This window comes from Otolemur garnettii, unplaced genomic scaffold (genome assembly GCF_000181295.1).
Source record: "Otolemur garnettii isolate 467f Iridium unplaced genomic scaffold, OtoGar3 scaffold00049, whole genome shotgun sequence".
Taxonomy (NCBI): Eukaryota; Metazoa; Chordata; class Mammalia; order Primates; family Galagidae; genus Otolemur; species Otolemur garnettii.
This window is the reverse complement of record NW_003852444.1, coordinates 2083780-2105146: the sequence shown is the minus strand read 5'-3', so window position 1 is coordinate 2105146 and position 21367 is coordinate 2083780. Positions and strand designations below refer to the sequence as shown.

The 21367-nt window shown below is 39.4% G+C and overlaps 1 protein-coding gene across 1 annotated transcript; it reads left to right on the top strand.

The window, feature by feature from the left end:
- Positions 1-9975: 9975 nt before the first annotated feature.
- TAS2R40 (taste 2 receptor member 40) lies at positions 9976-14785 on the top strand. The gene is made up of 2 exons (XM_003791549.2): positions 9976-9993; positions 13802-14785. Exons 1-2 carry the CDS (start codon positions 9976-9978, stop codon positions 14783-14785), a joined length of 1002 nt encoding a protein of 333 aa, XP_003791597.2.
- Positions 14786-21367: the final 6582 nt, after the last annotated feature.

The window sequence follows — 21367 nt, the reverse complement described above, 5'->3', positions numbered from 1 at the left end:
TTGACTAGGATCTATTAACTAGGAATTTTTATTTAGTTAGTTTTACTTAGTTTAATACTGGAAGACAGGTATTCAAAAACATAGGTTATTTCAAAACTTGAGTATTTGCATAATTGTGAAGGTCTTTGTAAGAGTTTGATGTTCCAGTGTCATTGTACTAAATTTCTAACCCTATCACACCTATCACACTGTAAGTAAGAATTGACTAAGTACTCTTCAGGAGTACTGAACAGTGGGAAGTTACCTTCACAAAATCTGAAATCAATAATCCATTTTAGTGAGTATCACAATTTTCATCATGATTGCAAGACATCAGTTATATTCCTAGAAACTAATATTCTAATAAAGGAAAGAGGACCAAAAAGTCCTATGCCAGATAGGTTTCCCTATTGACATTTTATAACTGTGCATGCCTCTGCAGAGAAGTATTCAGTGTTTGTCAACCCAAAAGGCCAATCACATGATAACAATCTTTGCTGCTTAGCATAAGCAAAGCTTTTTTTTCTTTCAGATGATGTGAATAAGTTCATTTCTTTCATCTATTTAACAATGCTCCTTTCAAGTGTGACTAAAACACCCACCCTCAGTCTAGTGCACAGACTGCCTTGGTTTGGGTCCAATTCATCACACAATGCATCACAGAGAAGTCCAGCTCATGGTAGTGAACACTGTGTTCATGACATCTTCAATTTTTAACTTCTGGCAGAAAGAAGTTTCTGCTAAATAATGCAAATGAGTAAGTGTAAAGCCTGTATCCTTATATAACTTGCCACATGGAACTTAAGGCTGATTGCAAGTGCAATAGTACCGCCATCCATCCAAGGAACATCATCTCATTGGCACATGAATTTGCTACAATAGTTTTACCTCTGTTAGTTTATGGACCAAGGGACTGTAACAAACTGGTTAACATACAAAGGTGGTCAACATAAGGAATTTGGCCTACTGTACTGATACAAACATGTGGTGCATGTCTGGTCTATGAAAATTAGGTCACCTTAAGAAGGTGGTCAACGTAGGGAGTTCAAAAGCTTTTTCAAAAGTTTCTTCTATTCACAAAAACTTTTTAATCACTTCCTGGTGTTGAGTCTCTCATGGGCACACTGCCCAAATATTTGCAGTCTTATAAAAATTCTCAAAGTCATGGTGATAAATAGAACTAGTTATCACATGTAAGTATTACTAAATATGTATTTCATCAGTGAAAAAGTATCACCGTTTTAAAATCTTTTCACATGATTTTTCTTTTAATGTCTTAGACATATTTCCATGCCATTGAGAAACTGTATTTCTGGTTATATTTTCATTGGCATATGCTTCTATGTTTTGGGGACATACAATTTCTGCTGCATTCAATAGATTCTCTTCTACAACTTGATATCTGTGGTGAATTTGATGTCTCAAGCAGATTTTTCATTTAAATACATGACTGCCTTATTTTATAAACAACCAAGACAAACCTTGTTGACATTTAAGTTCTCTTTTTTAGCCCTTTGGGTTTGGATCACACATCTTTTCCATGTCCCTGATCTTTGTTCTTATAGTGGTTTTTTTCAGAATGGCATCTAGGCTGTTTTCTTTAATTTCATCCTTTGCCAAATAAGCACACAGGAATGATCCTCAATTTACTAAGGGGAACATATGATCTTCTCAGTCTATCTTTTTTTTTTTCAACTTTTCATAGGGATATGAGTGCAAGAAACATGCTGCTTTTCTAACACTATGTGATGAGTATGAATTCCACCAAACAAAAACTCAGTTCTGCAAAATATTATAATTATTTTCTGTAATTCAACCTTTGGATCTGGTCTCCATCCACCTGAAGAAGGACATCTTAATCTTCCTTTGAAAGTCATTTAGTAAATACCATAGTACAGCAAGCACCCCTTTTCCTTCTACCCCAGACTGAACCCAAGAGCCCATACCATAAACTGCAAGGGCAAGTGCCTGCAAAGGCCAGTGGTTCTCAGTGCTCCCCTCCCTGCTTTGAAAATGCCAATGCTTAGCTTTCCTCTAGAACAATTATTCAGAATCTTTGAGAGTAAGACATGGGTATGGGTGCTTTTTAAAAACCTTTGGGTCAAGGGGCAAAGCAAGATGATGGATAAGAAGGATTCTTCAGCTGAGCTCTGCTAGAATAACTAGGGAAAAGGAGAGAACCCAGCCATACCTAGCACAGGGAACTTACCCAGAGTCAGCTCAGAGAGCACAGCAAGGAGGTGGTGAGCTGGATACATCATATGACACTGAGTGGTGGAAATCTGAAGAATTAGGCAAGTGATTGCAACCCACTGGGATTGGCTGCCCCCCCTCCATGGTGGTTTGGGACAGGAGGAAGCCTTTCTGGAGTTTTCAGTTGTTGGAGGAAGCTGTGCATTGAATGGAAAGCTTGGAAGAGTGGGCAGACTTGAACAGTATACAGCAACAAGATTGGAACACCAGTTGGAGGGAACTGTCATAAATTTGGTGACTGTTGAGGGAGTCATACTGAAAATCTTGGTGGCCAAGTGGCTGCCATTGTGGGGAAGTCATGAGAAGGTCTTAGTGATACCGGACAAGTGGCGCCCCAGCCAGCTCAACCAAGCAGGGCTGGGGGACCTGCCACCTCTGTCTTGGCAGTGTTGCCGGCAGAGGAACCAGAAGGCTGGAGCAAGTGGGGGAGCTTTCCTCCCCCCACCAGAGGCTCCAGTAGCCAAAAAAGACCAGACACAAGCGAGGAAGACACTGGAACCTTCTCTTCCTCCCTGATTGGTCCATTTTCAAAACCTGCTCCTGATTGGTCTATTTTCAGGAGCTGAAAGCTCATTGGACAACTGCCCCTATATAAATACCTGAGTAGAGAGCCTAGGGGCAGATCGCAGCAGATCTCCAAGGGAGAGAGAGCAGGACAGCAAGGGCTGTAACACTTATATCCTGCTCTGCAAGGAGGTTTGGCTCTTTGTAAGAGCTGGAACACTAATACCCTGCTCTGCAAGGACGTTTGGGTCTTTGTAAGAGCTGTAGCACTTGTATCCTGCCCTGCAAGGAGGTTTGACTCTTTGTAAGAGCTGTGACACTTGTATAAAACCTATCTTACTACTGATCCTGCTCTGCAAGGTTTGGCTCTTTGTGAGAGCTGTAACACCTGTTAAATAAAACCTAACCTACTGTTGATCCTGTGGTCCATTGATTCATTCATCGAATTGTCAAGACCAAGAGCCTGGAAATCCAGTATCAAAAATCCGGTATCATTAGCAGGGGCCAAAAGCACAGCCATCTTAATTCCACCTGCCAGGATTAGAACTCCACTCTTGGGACAGGCTACGGAACTCCCATACCCCATGGGAACTGGTGTCTGGGGGCACTGAGAGACCTGACTCTGAAGGATTCTTATAAGCTTTAAGATCTCAACCCTGCCAGGGCCTGAATGCTGAGAAAACAATCAGGGGATCACTGAAGGCAACTAAGTTTGGAATTAGGGACCACAGAGGTTGCTGGCTGTGCTACCTGTCTCCTAAAAAAAAAACCACAGCATCATCTGGTGTCTCGGCAGCATATTACAGCATATTATCATCAAGAGCAAAGACTTCTGTTTATTTGGCTTTGCTCTGGCTGAGACCATTTTAAGACCTAAGCTCTGAGATAAGGTAATTTGATGCAAAGGAGGTAGTGAGAAGGAAAAAGAAGGACAAAGAGATGAACAAGAAGAAAGAACACCTGAGGAGAACCAACAGAAAAATTCAGGCAACATGAAAAGTCAAAACAGAGGAACTCCTCCAAGGGACTATGAGGCAGCTACTGCACAAGACTCCATCTATAAAGATTTTAATGGACTTGACAGAAAGGAAATTTAAAATGTGAATGATAAAGACAATAAAAGGAATGGATGAGAAAATGGAAAAGACAGAACCAAAAGTCAGATGAGAAATATGTAGAATATAGAAAGTATAAGGCAGAGCTTAAGGAAATGAAGGAGACAATCGGGGAATGTAAAAATGAAGTAGAAAGTATCGAAAAGAGGTTAGACCATGGGGAAGAAAGAACCTCAGAGCTAAAGGATACAGTTTTTGAGTTAATCCAGATTTATGATAAATGTTTCCAGATTTATGAAACCCAGGTAGTTAAGGAGGCAGAAGAAAATGGCGAGAAGGTAGAACAGAGGCTTAGAGAACTATGAGACTCCATGAAGCATTCAAACATACAAATAATAGGGATTCCTGAAGGAGAACAAAATTGTCCCAAAGGAATGGAAACCCTACTGCAGACTAACATAAATGGAAACTTCCCAAGTTTTACTAAAGACCTCAACACACTCCTTTCAGATGGATATTGAACCCTGGGTCATCTAAACTCAAACAGAGCCTCCCCAAGACACACTGCAATGAAGCTATCCTAAGTCAAGATGAAAGAAAAATGCTGGAAATAACCAGGAGTAAGCACCAACTGACCTACAGAAGCAGAGCCATTAGGATGACAGTAGACTTTTCAACTGAAACCTTCTAAGCCAGAAGATCATGGTTAACAACTTTCAACATTCTTAAACAAAACAATTTTTAGCCCATAATTCTTTATCCTGCTAAACAAAGCTTCAAAATTGATGGAGAAATCAAATCTTTTGTGGGTATACTAGCCTTGAGGAAATCCGCCATAACAAGACCAGCTCTATAGGAAATACTTAGACCTATTCTCAACACTGGCCATCACAATGTACCATCAGCAAAGTAAACACTCAAAAGCTAAAGGTCAAAACTTAGCTTCCACAATAGCACAAGGGATAAAACTAACCAAGGGACTTTCACAAAATAAAATGAATAGAACACAACACTTATCAATTATCTCAATAAATGTCAATGGACTGAATTCAACACTGAAAAAGCACTGGCTGGCTGACTGGATAAAAAAGTACAAGCCATCCATATGCTGTCTCCAGGAAACACACCTAGCCTTGAAGGACAAATCAAGACTCAGGGTTAAGAGGTGGAAAACAGTATTTCAAACAAATGGAAATGAGAAGAAAGGAAGGGTTGCAATCTTATTTTCAGATACAAGTGAATTTAATGCAACTAAAGTTAAGAAAGACAAAGATAGATACTTTATACTAGTAAAAGGAACAATAAAACAAAAAGACATTTCAATTTTAAATATTTATGTACCCAACTTAAATGCTTCCAGATTTATGAAACAGAACTTGATGGGTAAAAGCAATATGATATTCCATAACACTATAATAGTTGGGGACTTTAACATTCCACTGACAGAACTAGACAGATGTTCTAAACAGTGACTAAACAAAGATACAAAGAACTTAAATGTGACCCTAGAACAATTATGTATATTGTATATACATTATTGTATATACAATACTGTATATGTCTAGATTAATACATATACAGAACACATCATGCCAAAGCTAAAGAATATGCATTTTTCTCATCAGCCCATGGTATGTACTCCAAAATCAACCACATTCCTGGAAGTGAAAACAATGTAACCTAAATATTGTATGCTCATATTAATTTGAATAAAGTTTTTTAAAAATCGACCACATTCTTGGATATAAATCAAACCTCAGGAAAATTAAAAGAATAGAAATTATACCTTGTATCTTTTCAGACCACAAGGCAATAAGGGTGGAACTCAACTCCAATATAAACATTCATCCCCACACAAAGACTTGGGAATTAAGCAACCTTATGCTGAATGATAGTTGGGTTCAGGAAGAGATAAAAGAGGAAATCTTTAAATTTCTCAAACATAACAACAATGAAGACATAAGTTACTGAAACCCATGGGATACAGCAAAAGAAATCTTAAGAGGGAAATTTATTTCATTAGATGCTTACGTTCAAAAAACAGAAAGATAGCAGATCAACAAACTCATGAACCATTTTATGGATTTGGAAAAAGAACAACAGTCTAATCCCAAATGGAGCAGAAGAAAAGAGATAACAAAAATTAAATTATAGATGAATGAAATGGAAAACAAAAGAATCATTCAGAAAATTAATGAAACAAAATGTTGGTCTTTTGGAAAAAATAAATAAAATCAATAAACCTTTGGCCAGATTAACTAGAAACAGAAAAGTAAAATCTCTAATAACCTCAATCAGAAATAATAAATGGAAAATAACAACAGATGCCACAGAGATACAAGAGATCATGTCTTGAGTACTACAGAAACTCTATGCCCAGGGACTTGAAGAGAAATTTCTCTGAAGAAGACAGGCATATAGCCTGCACACACATAAAAAAATGCTCATCATCCTTAATCATAAGAGAAATGCAAATCAAAACCACTTTGAGATATCATCTAACCCCAGTAAGATTAGCCCACATCAAAAAATCCCAAAACCAGAGATGTTGGCGTGGATGTGGAGAAAAGGGATCACTTCTACATTGCTGGTGGGAATGCAAACTAATATGTTCCCTTTCAAAAGATGTTTGGAGATCACTTAGTGATCTAAAAATAGACCTCCCATTCGATCCTTTAATTCCTCTACTATGTATATAACCAGAAGACCAAAAATCACTTAATAACAAAGACATTTGCACCAGAATGTTTATTGCAGCCCAATTCCTAATCGCTAAGTCATGGAAGAAGCCCAAGTGCCCATTGACCCATGAATGGATCAATAAATTGTGTATATGTACACCATGGAATATTATGCAGCCTTAAAGAAAGATGGAAACTTTACCTCTTTCATGTTTACGAAAGATGGAGCTGGAATATATTCTTCTTAGCAAAGTATCTCAAGAATGGAAGAAAAAGTATCCAATGTACTCAGCCTTACTATGAAATCAATTTACAGCTTTCATATGAAAGCTATAACCCAACTATAGCCCAAGAGGAAGGGGAAAGAGGAGAGGGAGGGGAGGGTGGAGGGTGAGTAATTGGTGGGGCCACATCTACAGTGCATTTTACAAGGGTATATGTTAAATTTACTAAGTGTAGAATATAAATGTCTTAACACAATAACTAAGTAAATGCAGTGAAGGCTATGTTAACCTGTTTGATGTAAATATTTCAAATGGTATATAATACCAGCACATTGTACCACACAGTTGCATTAATGTACACAGCTATGATTTAATAAAAAAGAAAGAAAGAAAGAAACTTTATGCCCAGAAATTTGACAATGTGAAGGAAATGGATCAATACCTAGAAGACCCTCTCCCTAGACTTAATTAAGAAGAAATAGATCTCTGAACAGACCAATTTCAAGTACTGAAATTAAAGAAACAATTAAAAAATCTCCCAACAAAATAATGCCCTGGTCCAGATGGCTTCACACCAGAATTCTATCAAACCTTCAAAGAAAAGCTTATACTCATGCTGCAGAAATTATTCCAAAAACTTGAGAAGAAAGGAATCTTCCCCCAACACATTCTACAAACACCTGATCACCCTGATACCAAAACCAGGAAGAGACCAAACTAAAAAGGAGAACTTCAGACCAATTTCACTAATGAATATGGATGAAAAATTCTCAAGGAAATCCTAGCCAATAGATTACAGCTACACATTAAAAAAAATGATTCATCACCAGCAGCAGGTAGGTTTCATCTCACGGATGCAAGGCTGGTTTAACAGACACAGATCTATAAATATAATTTACCACATCAACAGAAGCAAAAACAAAGACCATATGATCCTCTCAATAGATGCAGAAAAAGCATTCAATAAAATTCAGCATCCTTTTCCAATTAGAACACTTAAGAATATAGGCATTGGTGACACATTTCTTAATCTGATCAAAGCCATCTCCAACAAACTCAGAGCTAATATTATACTGAATGGAATAAAACCAAAAGCTTTTCCACTTAGAACTAGAACCAGATAAGGTTGTTTTCTATTGCCACTACTATTCGACATAGTACTGGAAGTTCTAGCCAGTGCAATCAGGCAAGAGAAAGATATAAAGGGCATCCAAATGGGTGCAGAGAAGATCAAACTCTTGCTCTTTGCCAACAATATGAACTTATACTTAAAGAACCCCAAAGACTCAACCACAAGACTCCTGGAAGTGATCAAACAATACAGCAATGTCTCAAGATATAAAAATCAATGTCCAGGGCCACGCCTGTGGCTCAAAGGAGTAGGCTGCCAGCCCCATATGCCAGAGGTGGTGGGTTCAAACCCAGTCCAGGCCAAAAACTGAAAAAAAAAAAAAAAAAAATCAATGTCCACAAACCAGTAGCCTTTGTGTATGCCAATAATAGCCAAGATGAGAAGCTAATTAATCAAGGACATGATTCCCTTCACAATAGCTTCAAAAAAAAATGAAATACCTAGGAATATACATAACAGAAGAGGTGAAGGACCTCTACAAAGAAAGTTATGGAACCCTATGAAAAGAAGTAGCAGAAGATGTTAACAAATAGAAGAACATACCATGCTCATGGCCAGGAAGAATCAACATTGTCAAAAAGTCTATACTACCCAAAGCAATCTACAGATTCAATGCAATCCCCACTAAAATATCATCATCAAACTTTCAAGATTTGGAAAAAATAATTCTTCATTCTGTATGGAACCAGAGAAAACCCCGTACAGCTCAGGCCATTCTTAGTAATAAAAACGAAGCCAGGTATATCACCCTATCAGACTTTCAGCTATACTACAAGGTCATAGTAGTCAAAACAGCATGATATTGGCACAAAAATAGAGACTTTGGCATTTGGAACTGAATAGAAAAATACGAGATGAAACTAACATCTTATAGCCACCTGATCTTTGATAAGCCAAATAAGAACATACACTGGGAAAAAGAATCCCTATTCAGTAAATGGTTTGTGAGAACTGGATAACCACATGTAAAAGTCTAAAAAATGAACCCACACCTCTAACCACTTACAAAAATTGATTCAAGGTGGATAAAAGATTTAAATCTAAGGCAAGGAAACTAAACAGTAGAAGAAAGTGTGGGGAAAACACCTGAAGATACGAGCCTGAGGGAAGATTTTATGAAGAAGATTTCTGTGGCAATTGCAACAACTAAATAAATAAATAAATAGGACTTAATTAAACTTACAAGCATCTGTAAAGATAAGGAAACAACAACCAAAGACAACAGACAACCTTCAGAATGGGAAATGATATTTGTATATTCTCAATCGGACCAAAGTTTGATAACTAGGATCTATAGACAACTCAAATTAATCAACAAAAAGAGACCCAACAACCCTATGTATCACTGAACAAGAGACATGAATAGAACCTTCTCTAAAGTTAGACAAATGGCTAACAAACATGAAAAAATGCTCATCCTAATCATCAGAGAAATACAAATCAAAACTACACTGAGATATCACCTAATCCTAGTGAGAATAGCCCACATCACAAAGTCTTAAAGCTACAGATGCTGGTGTTGATGTTGGTGTGGAAAAAAGGAAATACTTTAACACTGCTGATGGGACTACAAACTAATACCGCTTTTTGGAAGAAAGTATGGAGAATCCTCAAAATACTCAAATTAGGCCTCCCAATTGATCCTGCAATCCCATTACTAGGCATCTACCCAGAAAAAAAAGAAAATCCTTTCATCATAAGGACATTTGCACCAGACTGTTTATCACAGCTCAATTTACGATCGCCAAAATGTCAAAATAGCTTAAATGATCACCAATCCAGGAATGGATTAATAAGCTGTGGTATATATACACCATGGAATTTTATGTAGCCATAAGAAAAGGATGGAGACTTTACATCTTTTTTTTTTTCTTGCAGTTTTTGGCCAGGGCTGGGTTTGAACCCACCACGTCTGGCACATGGGGCCGGCACCCTACTCCTTTGATCCATAGGCACCACCCAAGACTTTACATCTTTTATATTAACCTGGATGGAGATGGAACACATTATTCTTAGTAAAGCCTCACAAGAATGAAGAAGCAAGAATCCAATGTACACGATTCTAATATGAAGGCAGTAGATGAGCTAATGTGGGAGGGGGGTTAGTAGGGGAATGACCAAGTAGGGAGAGGGGAGGAGAGAAGGGGATGGGGGGCATCACGATGGTATGGTGCATCTCTTGGGGGTGAGACACAATCATAAGAGGGCCTTTATCTAACAAATGCAATCAGTGTAACCTAATTCTTTGCACCATCAATGAATCCCAAACAACAACAACAAAAAACCCTTTGGGTCATTCAGATCATTCTAGCATGTAGGTAGGGTTGAAAAGAATAGCTCTAAGGCAAACAGCCAACAACTGGTGCCAGTTATTGACCTACAAAGTTTAACAAGAGGCAGCAAGTGCACCCAAGTGCCCTGCTGAAATTGCCATGATCCCAGCAGCAAGTGCACCCAAGTCTGTAGCCTGTGAGTGTGTATGTGTTTGTGTGTGTACATGTGCATATATATATACACACACACACACACATATATATATACACACATACATATATTTGTACAAGATTAGGGAAAGGAGAGAAGGCAGGTTGTGGTAGTCATGGTCGCCTGAGTGGAAAGTTGCCACAGAGCCTTCTCAAGAACTCACACGTTGTCCTCGCATGACAACCGACATATGGAGGCCTGGCACCCAGGAGGCATGGAGGGCCAGATGGTGTTGGCCAGGGGACCAGCAGCACCCACGAGAAAGTATGTTTGCAGCAGCAGCCAGGGAAATGCAGAGACTCTGCCACCTGTCCCCTCTCCCACACCAGCCAGGGCTTGAAGGGGGAGAAATGGTGTCTCAGGGCCCAGTCCAGACCTTCTCGGTACAATCAGATGGGGTCTTGGCTCACTGTGCTAGCAGAAAAGGAGAAGGCAAGATTCAAACAAAATACGAAACTAAACTGGACTGAGCATTAACAACTAAAAAAAGATTAGAAAATGTGAAACTTGCTCAAGATACCACTAAGGGATGGGGAAGGGAGTTTCAATAGTACAGAGCTGATTGAGTACTAGAATTGAAGGAAAGAACATAATTGTGCTTATCCTCCTCCTCAAGTGGACATCACTTCATACACTAGTATGTTTTAGTGTTTTCTCAGTCACATTAGGATTACACCCTGTTGGTAGTGGATTTTTCTCAGGATCTCTCCTTCATTCTCATTATCACTGAGTGAACATCTTTTCTCCTTGGCAGTCATATAGACACTTGGCATAGGGAGGGGGGTTCAGAGTCCATCCCACGGCCACTCCTCTGACCTTACATCACTTTCAACTCGTACGCCCACACTTTATATAAACCCATACTTGCAAATTCTCTTTGATATGGCTACCAGACCCCTTAGCTGAATCCCCTGACTCCCTGATCACAAGGAGGGTAGCAGCTCTCCCAAGAGCAAGTGAGTTGCAAGAGGCTCAGGGGCTCTCTTGCAGCTCTGTCTGCCTTTGACATCCCCGAGCAGCCGTGAGCAGCCGGCCAAGATGTCAGATCCACTTCACAGAGACTCTCACCTTTGCTAGTTCTTCCTGCTTCCTTTCCTCTCATTCCTCTCCAACTGGGAGAAACATTTTCAAGTCTATGCAGTGGTAGCTGAGAGGTAAGAGAAAGAAAAATGTTCCCCCCACCATGCATTTTTTCAAAATTTGTCTATCCTACACCTGGACCAAAGCTTTTGAAGTTAATAGCTAAGAATTTGAAAATTTTGTTCTTTAGGAAAAGTTTCCCTAAAGAAGAAATGCCTCATTCTAGCTCCCCAAATGAGGAAATATCATGGAATAAAAATGAATTGGCTTCATATCTCTATAAATATGGCTCTGTGAGTGGTATGGAGTTGGTGGCCCAGACCACCAGCCTGCATGGAGCCTCAGTGCCCATCCCAGAGCCACTGGATGCTTCCTTTCCACAGCCCCATCTACTCTTGCCTCTTAAAATCAGAGAAAACCATGAATTGAAACCAACAGAAAACAGTATCAGAACAATAGAAATCAACAATTATGTGCAAGAAAATTGATATTCTTTACTACAAACTTGTACATGGTAGGACAAAATGCAGCAAAAGATGAGTCTGGTGCTTTAGAATATGTGAAAGCTGCTGATAAATAACTACTTTCCTCCGTTAAGAGAAATAACAAAAGTTAAGGAGTCTCTTATGGGAGATGCAGAACTTGTCAAAGAATCCTGTTGCTTTTAGTTTCTGGTTATTATGAACGAAGCTGCTATAAGCATTCTGCACAAGTTTCTCTGTGTTGACATAAGTTTTAATTCCTATAAACAATGCTTTCTTAACTTTGCAAGCTACTGCTTTGTTGGGTGCTATTTCTATTCAAATATGATCTAACAACACAAGATGTTTTTATCATAATACTAATCTCTGATTTCTTCATGTTAAATAAAGTTCATTTGGGCTAGGGGAATCCATTTTTATATTCCCTCCATTTATTGTACACCAGCAAATGACAACTGGCTCAGCTTGAGTGTCAAGAAGACACTAGACATCGGAGGGTGCTAGCAAACTGAAAAGTGTATGTATACCTTGTGGAAAATGGGTAGCCAGTACTCAGCTTCAACCGGTTCACCAGGCAGACACAATATGCCAAATCTTCTAATTTTTCAAAAGAAGACAAAAATGTTGGTGTGCATGTATGTAATCTTTTAAATTTAAATGTTGGCCAATAAAACATGCATAGAAAAAAGTACTGGCATATCACATTAATGCTACTCAGCATGTTAGACAACTCAGGATAAAACACAATTGCAGGTAAAATCTGGCCCAATGTTCTTTAATTTCTAGCTAAGACTTTGGTTTTCAAACCTGAAAAAGATGACTTCTTAGCTTTTTTAAGGCTACATATGGGTATGATACACATATTCTGGGTGAAGGACACACTTATAACTTTAACCTGAAGTGTACAGAACAAACTATGTAACCAAAATATGCTACCCCTGTAATATTCTGAAATTTTTAAATGAGAGAGAGAATGCCAGTGCATGCTTGAGCCCTATCCAGATTCTGATTCAGTAGATTTGAGCTGAATCCTGGGCATCTATGTGTATTTTTTAAGAGCCAGTGTTCATTCTGGTTCACAGACAGGATTAAAAAGTAAGAAACTAAATTTCAAGTATCCAGTGTCCAGTCACATTTTCCAACTTCAAAACTATGTTCCTAATACTCTGAATTCTCCCCAGGCTCAGTTTACCTGATTCTGAGTTAAAATAGTCTTATGGATCTCAGCAAGTTGTAATTGTGACATACACACTCATACAAATAAAACTGAATTTAGAGAGACATTTTTTCCTAATTAACTCAAATAGCATCCAATTTTGGCTTTTCTGTATACCATTTGAGGACATCATAATAGCAGACCTTTCTAGAAGAAACTCAATTATAAGTAAAAGATGTTTATATATGGACTGGTAGGAATTTCTTATTCACAAACATAATAAGCATCAAAGTAACAATATGTCTTAAAGTAAGAGAGACAAGAAAATAAGTGGGGACGGCAAATAAAAGAAACATTATGTAGATTTTTGCACATAATTTACCAGGTAACAGAAACCTTGTGAGATAAGTAAAAAGGCTATTTGGACACTAACATTCCTAACCCACAATTCTTGCCCTCTCAGATGAATGTGGACTTAAAGCAAATGAGGTAGGAAGGTGTTGTGCGAGAAACCTATCTCAAATTTCCAACAAGCTCCTGAAAGCCCGAAACAAATGGATCTTTATGAAAAATGGACACAGAGCCAGTAACCAGATCCTCTCATCATTTGCATGTCAAGCTTCTAACTTTCAGTCATGTGACAAGCAAATGGAGAAAAATTGGAAATAACCATTAACTAGGTGGGGGAGGAGGAAGGGAATTATAACAACATTGATTGAGGGTCAAAAGATTGCAGAGCAGATACCAGTTCTTGGTGTAAAACCCTGAAAGTCAAGGTCGAAGAGAGTGGCAATGATGAACATTGCCACAGATATAGTCATATCCAACTATCAGATCACCTTCACGTTGGTGGTCTCTGGATTAGAATGCGTCATCGGCATCATTGGGAATAGCTTCATTACGGCCATCTATGGGGCTAAGTGGGTCAGGGGCAAACGACTCCCAACTGGCGACTGCATTCTGCTGATGCTGAGTTTTTCCAGGCTTTTGCTACAGATTTGGATGATGCTGGAGAATATATACAGTCTACTATTTCCATTAACATACAACCAAAACACAGTGTATGTACTCTTCAGAGTCGTCATCATGTTTCTGAACTATGCCAACCTCTGGTTTGCCACCTGGCTCAATGTCTTCTACTGTCTTAGAATTGCAAACTTTACTCACCCTTTGTTCTTCACGATGAAGAGGAAAATCATAGCGCTGATGCCTTGGCTCATGAAACTGTCAGTGTTGGCTTCTTTTTGTTTCAGCATTTCCTTCTGTAAAAACATCTTCAATGTATATGTGAACAGTTCTGTTCCCATCCCCTCCTCCAACACCACTATGAAGAAGTTATTCTCTGAGACCAATATGGTCAACCTGACTTTCTTCTATAACCTGGGGATCTTGTTTCCTCTGATCATGTTCATCCATGCAGCGACCTTGCTGATCCTCTCTCTCAAGAGACACATGCTACACATGGAAAGCAATGCCACAGGCTCCAGGGACCCCAGCATGGAGGCTCACGTGGGTGCCATCAAAGCCACCAGCTACTTTCTCATTCTCTACATTTTTAACTCAGTTGCTCTTTTTCTTTCCATGTCCAACATCTTTGGCACTTATAGTTTCTGGAATAGTTTGTGCAAAATCATCATGGCTGCCTACCCTGCTGGCCACTCCTTGCAATTGATCTTGAGCAACCCTGGGATGAGAAGAGCCTGGAAGCAGTTTCAGCACCGCATTCATCTTTTCCTAAGAAGACAGACTTTGTGATGGATCCAGGGAGGACTAGGAGAACTAGTCCAAGCAGCTCTGCCTTATTCTTCATCTACACCTCTCTTTTTATTCATCTTTTCTCCCCAAAATTTGTTTGGATATTTCCTTTCAGGTAATTGGATTCTCTCATAAATGTGAGACTAAATTTTAACTTGATATTCTAAATAGAAATAACTAAGAATGAGAAGATGGACTTATGAAAGCACCTTTATCTATTCTCATTCATATCCTGCCCTGAGCTCTTTTCCAATTTTTCTTCCCCCTGAGCCTTAAGGAGAGGGTTACCAGTTTGGTTTGCCTGGTATGATCTCTGTTTGTTGTCTGCTGTCAATGGAGCCTGCCTTAATTTTCAAGGATGTCTTGATCTGTATGAGAAATCACATGGTCACCCCTCTTAAGACACCCTAGTGACCCACAGTTAGGGATAGGAGGGTCAGTAAAGAAAAGCCAGCATGCAGTCTAAGAGGTAGAAAAGAAACCAGAGTAGCTACAAAAAAGAAGATTCCAGGAAAAAAAAAAAAAAGGCTGCCTGAAGTTATCAAGTGCTGCAGAGGTTTCAAGGGAAGTGAAGGGTGAAGAAAGAAGGTTTGAGACTTGATTAAAATGAGGCCATGTATATTATTTGTGAACTGATAGGATGATATCCAGATTCTAGGAATTTCTGAAGAAGGTAATGCAGAAAGAAAGGGAGTGTGTAAAAAACAATAATTTAGAAAGTTGTCTGGATATAAAGTTGAGATACAGGATGGCAGGTGTATACATGGGTGCTCAATTGAATGCCTTTTTTCTCCAAATGGGAGAAAGGGAGCTAGAAGCAGAAAGAAAAGTGAAAGAGGCCAAAATAAGTAAATGTGGGTTTTGCCCTGTTCTGGCCTCTATGGCATGCAGGTGGCACCTGTGCCTCTGGCTTTACCAGTTCTGGGTTACCTTGAAGTAAATAATGGGGCAAGAGCAGGTTACCTGGGGGTGGCCACCAAAGAAGGGAAACATTATTCTTTGTTGTTACTCTTCAGCATCATCTCAAAGGGTTTTCATAAGATAAAGATACCCCATTCCTTAGATATCATGGAACTGAAAAGTTAGGAATTTGGGTTTTTCTTTTGTTGGGTATTTTAGAATCACATTTACCAAGGAAAATGTAAAAGGAATGCTATTGATCATACCAAGCTTAGATAGTTTGCAAAGGAAAGTGCATGTCCAGAATCTAAATTCCGAGCCACTGGGCTCTCAAGCATATACAGAAGGTGTCAGAAAATATATATATACACTTTAAGAGAAAAAGCTATCCTGTTGCAAGGTGACATTAGCACTCATCTGATTAATGCCATCTTTAGAGCAAACTTCACACTACACATTGCCGCTATAATTCAACTCAACTTTGAAAAGTAATACATAGATAACATCTTTCAAAATGTGTATGCATTTTTTTGGCACTCATGGTTTTTCAGAGAAACTTCCTTACATCCATAATTTTTTAAAAAACCATACACACACCACACTCACAAACACACATTCACATAGATCCCTTCATGATTCAGACAGTTTGGGACTTATTTAACTGGAAAGTGAAAGGTTTACAAAAACATACACTTTCTATAGCTTTCTGAAGTGATATTTATTTCTATTGCCAGTGCAGCCTGGTATAGTTGTTGTAATAAGACAAATTATATTTTGAAGTTTTATTCCATTTCCTAAGGAATAGAGAAATATAGATTTTCATCCAAATAAAATATCCTGATAACAAGGCTTATGTGCCCATTAAAGGTACTGTGAAACATCACCAATAAATAACAAAAAAATTGATTTAAAGTCACCATTACACTAACATGTACCACACCAAGAAAACAAAATATATAATCCCTCTCTGTGCTTTTTACAAAGAAATAGCATCTCATTGTCCACAACAGCCTGAGGCAACAAGTAGAAAGCTAACAAGAGCTTCAGGGATGAGCATATCCTTGCCAAAGTTGTGTGTTACCCTGCTTTCAGCTAAATGAAATTCTCTTCAATTCTCTATTCCTTTGTGTAAACTTAACTAAGCATCCAGAAAGAACACGATACCTGGTCTTCAAATTGGTTGGCTTTAGACAGAAATCAGAGATCCCAAATGAAAACAAAAACTAGACTCTGCTGGGCTAACGTTCATAATGATATGCAAAGCCTGGCTTGGGGTGTCTCAGTGTCCCTACTGTACCCACCTTGCAAACTCTACTTGATCTCCCTCTCCCCATCCCCTGGAGGAGGCTGAGAGTTATAGCTTGAAAATTTTCTTTACTCACAAAGTCACCCTGGATATGCAACCACCACGTGGAGGAGCTCAGGAGCTTTTGGTTGCCAAGGGATTCCAAGGTGACAGGCCCAAGACAGAGGCATTGTGTCTGCTTCTTTCTCTACACTAGCTCAAGTCTTGTAAATGACAGCTAGACCAGCAGCCAGGGACAACCTAAGAGCTGCGATTTGAGAAGCACCAAATTGTCACACAATCCAGCAATCTTCTTCCAATTACCTCAGTGTCTGCTAAAATTCCTGTAGATCCCATTTTTCTCTGAGTTTACAGGAAGTAACTTTTCTTATTCTCTCGGGTATTCTTTACTTTCTGCTCTAAGGCAGAGAAACATCTGTATAAAGAAATAGCAAGTTCGATTAACCTCAACAAGGCTTGTGTTGAGGGAGAAGAGAAGCCAAGGACAGATCCATATCAGGTACAATCATGGAAGGAGAGGAAGACACAGGGAGAGGGAAACCACCCACCATCCTTCTGTGTTTCCTCCTCCCCTCTGGTGAGAAATTAAACTTGAGAGGAGAGATAAAAGGACATTAAATTCTTATATGGTGGAAGATACAATGTGATTCAAAGAATCAGTGTGCTGGGTCTGTCCCCAAGCTACAGTTTGCAGCCTCTGCACTCAGCATGTTCCCCATCCCAAGGAGGAGGAGGATGCCCCACTTGCAATTCACTATAAACCAGGGATATTTATTGTGAGCAGGGAGAGAGATTTGCCATGGTTTGAACATTGCCACTTCCCAAATATTTTGTCACTTTCAATTTCTCCAGCTTATCTCTACCCCTTTCCAATCCTTAAAACACCATCCTTTAGTTCTTTGAGATAAATAAATAAATAAATAATGGCCTAGTCTCTTGTCTTCCACCTGCTAAGGACAGACATAGGGTCCCAAACTTGTTTCTATCTAAAACTTTGAAAGAAGTCACTCTGAAGATACTCCATACCAAGAAGTAAAAAGGGAACAGGTTCCTACAGCATCCTTGGGAATGTCTGAAGATTCTATCCCTACCTTTGAAATAGTTTTGCCCCTGTGATCCACCTGTCAAGGCTGAACCACCAGGCTAGGGCTCTCTCCATGGATTTGATCCAGCCTGGTGATGTTTGTATTTCTGTGTTATTCTTAGATGACAAAGTCATAGACAAGTTTATTGTATGATAATGGCAAAGGCCTAGCAAGCTAGAGTCGGTATCACATGAGGAAAGAACCTACACTTCAATGTCAAAGATCTAGAGCTAATGCACACTGTAGGTGATCTTAGCAAAATCACTTAACCCCTCCGAGCCTCTGTTTCTTCATCTAGAAAGCAGAGATTATCATAACATCTTCTTCAAGGGGTTGCTGTGAAACTCAATGGAAATAATATACGTGCATAATAAAATACAAACTGCCATACAAAAATTAGTGCATTAATTTTTTTATTTTAAATTAATATGAGGGTACAAAAATTTAGGTCACATTGTTTTCGATTCAAAGGTAAAGTTCAAGTTGTAGTTGAGCCCTTCACCCAGGGGTGTGCTGAACGCCCTCATATTGTGTACATTAGGGGAGATGCCGCCAGTGGTCCTCCCTCCTCCCATCTCCTTCCTCCCTCCTCTCCTCTCCCTCTTGCTAGACTATATTTGTGTTTTATCATTCACATGGACGTGTACTTGTTTATATATTGTTTTCAATTAGTATTCAGTACATTGGATATTTTTTCCATTCCTGAGATACTTTACTGAGAAGTAAACTTAACTTCATCCAGATAAACAGAAAAGATGTACAGTCTGCATTTATTCCTTCAATAAAAATGTATTCATTAATTCAAAGAGCAACCCAACCAAAAACTTCACCAAGAGTGCATAGTGTGGGAAGGAATCGCTGATTAAATTACAGTGTGCTAAATTCTTCCATGAGGTCTATGAACTGTGATGTCAGGAATGCACCTTAAATGCTCACAATTAAAACTCCTACGCTGCGATCTGCCTCCTTTAGTTCCTTTACCATGAGAAGGGGAGAATTCAGGACAGAATCCTTTTCTCTTAGCCTTACTGGGCCAGTTAGGAAGCAGTGAGGTTGAGAGAAAAAAAATTTTCCAATTCTCAGAGCCAGGCAATTCTCAGGCTGAGAATGCAAAACAGAAAGAGTCTCATTACATGCAGCCCTCCCTAGGGAAAGTTGCTGTTTGCATCTCCTGCCTCAAGCCCTTGGAGACTGCAAATAAATCCGTGGTTTATTCAAACCAGTTGCTGGGTAATGTATTATGACTGGTATCCCTGAATGCAGCTGGGGTTGTGAATGAGGGAAATGCTTGGTGGGGGGCAGGGTAGGGTAGCAGTGTGATTCTTGGACCAGACCAAGATGTTACAGCCCCTTCTTCTTTTATCTCACTGCTAGGGGAACAGAACCGAACATGCACTCTCCGCTCATAAATGCAGTGAGAAAAATGTGTTTGCCTTTGGATTCAAAGCCCCAGAAAGTGCTTTGGAAAACACAGACTACTCCCTTGGAGGTCATGCCCATACAGGGCCCTGCAGCCACCTGCCAACATTCCCTCATAGGCATGACCTCAAGGAACAATGGAATATCTGTCCTAAGGACTCTATGGGGATGTGGAAGGGGAAAACTGGGTTTTACAGCCCTTGCCAAGGTTGGAGATAAGAGGAGCTAAGGCATAACTCCCCCCCCACAACAACAACCTCTGCCCTGGCAGTGCATCTGTCAAGATTCCTCCCTCCATATGAGCAGTTCTCAACAGACAATGGGCTATGGGGTGGAACTGGGGAAGCATTTTCTCTGCACTCATGAGATGCATGAAGATAGTAACAGGGGACAGGTCACGTCAAAAGTAGGCACAGGCCTTAAGTGATTCAGGTACCAGAAAGGAAAGGCCCTGTCACCGTGGGTGTCTGACTGGGGTTTGTCTAGTAACACTGCAGAGAACCACTGCCCCTACAACCTTGATAAATAAACCCAAAGTCCAAGCTGGGAACCTCGGAGTACTGGACAGCCTAGGATCTTCGCTTCAAGATTCCAGATACAGCTTCTGACAAAAGAGAATTACCCGTTATCATGTTAGAAGATCCCCTAACTTATTTTCCATTCCCCCAGCCCTTAATCCAAGAGTTCACTCATAGTATAGCACAAAAATTGCCAGGTAGAACCCATCAGTCAAGATTAGCAAAATGAGCAAGTTGGTTGAAATTATTCACTCTGGATTATAAATTAGCTATGTGTTTATATTTTATGTCTATATCTTGACAAAATATTTTTACTTGATGTAAGATTTATCATTATATAATAAAATTTAAATATCCTCAAACATGTCAAGAGATTGTTCTAACCTCTATGTTAACTAACCAGACTGTTAAATGACTAGAATATTTTTGCTTTTTATTGTTCATGAGTTATATCACTAATTAATTTCTATGTCTGTATTCTAATTTACATTTTTGGCACTGATTATATTAATTGTGTCCAATACCAGACATTTTTAATTCTTTTGATTGTTTGTTTATGAAGGCTAAGTAACTAAAAAACATGTCTGAAAAGTCTTGATCTAAAGAAGTTATTTTTAAAAAGTTAAACCTGTGGCCTGAGTTCTCACTGTCTCTGATTCCCTGGGGATGTGTCCCGGTGACCACTCAGCTGATTTGAAGATCTTCACCGTTGCCTCCCGTTTTCATTCAGCTGCTTGGTTCTCCTTCTATTTCCTTACCCATCAAGCACCCTTCAACTATAGAGCTCACTCACCAATTTGCACCCTTTGTCCATTGCCACCACTAAGGTGACCAACCACCCAGATTTCAAAGCCGAAAGTTCTATATCCCAGAAAAACCTTTTTCTGTCCTGGAAAAACTGGGACAGTTGGTCACCCTATCACCACCCAAATGACTAAGCCGTGTTCAGATTTCAAGTATTACTTTTCACCAACAGCTGTGATATTCATTCCAATTCCGGTCCTTTATGAACAAGAGACACGTGCACCCAGACACCATACCCACTCTCACAAACACAATTTCACACTCTCTCCTACACACACCCTCTCACGCATTCATACACAGACCCAGTCTCTCTCTCTCTCTCTCACACACACACACACGACATTCATACACTCTCACGCTTTTACACACCTCACACACCATCTCCATCTGCTTAAAATTATTCCAGAGTTTCCTATCACCTATAAACCTCCCAGCTGGCATGCAAAGCTCTTCACCCTGCGTCCTGAGACCACCTTTCCTCACAGTCTTTGATGGTTTATTACATTCACGCTCCGAAGTATAACCATTTAAAGAGTCTTATGATTTGGTT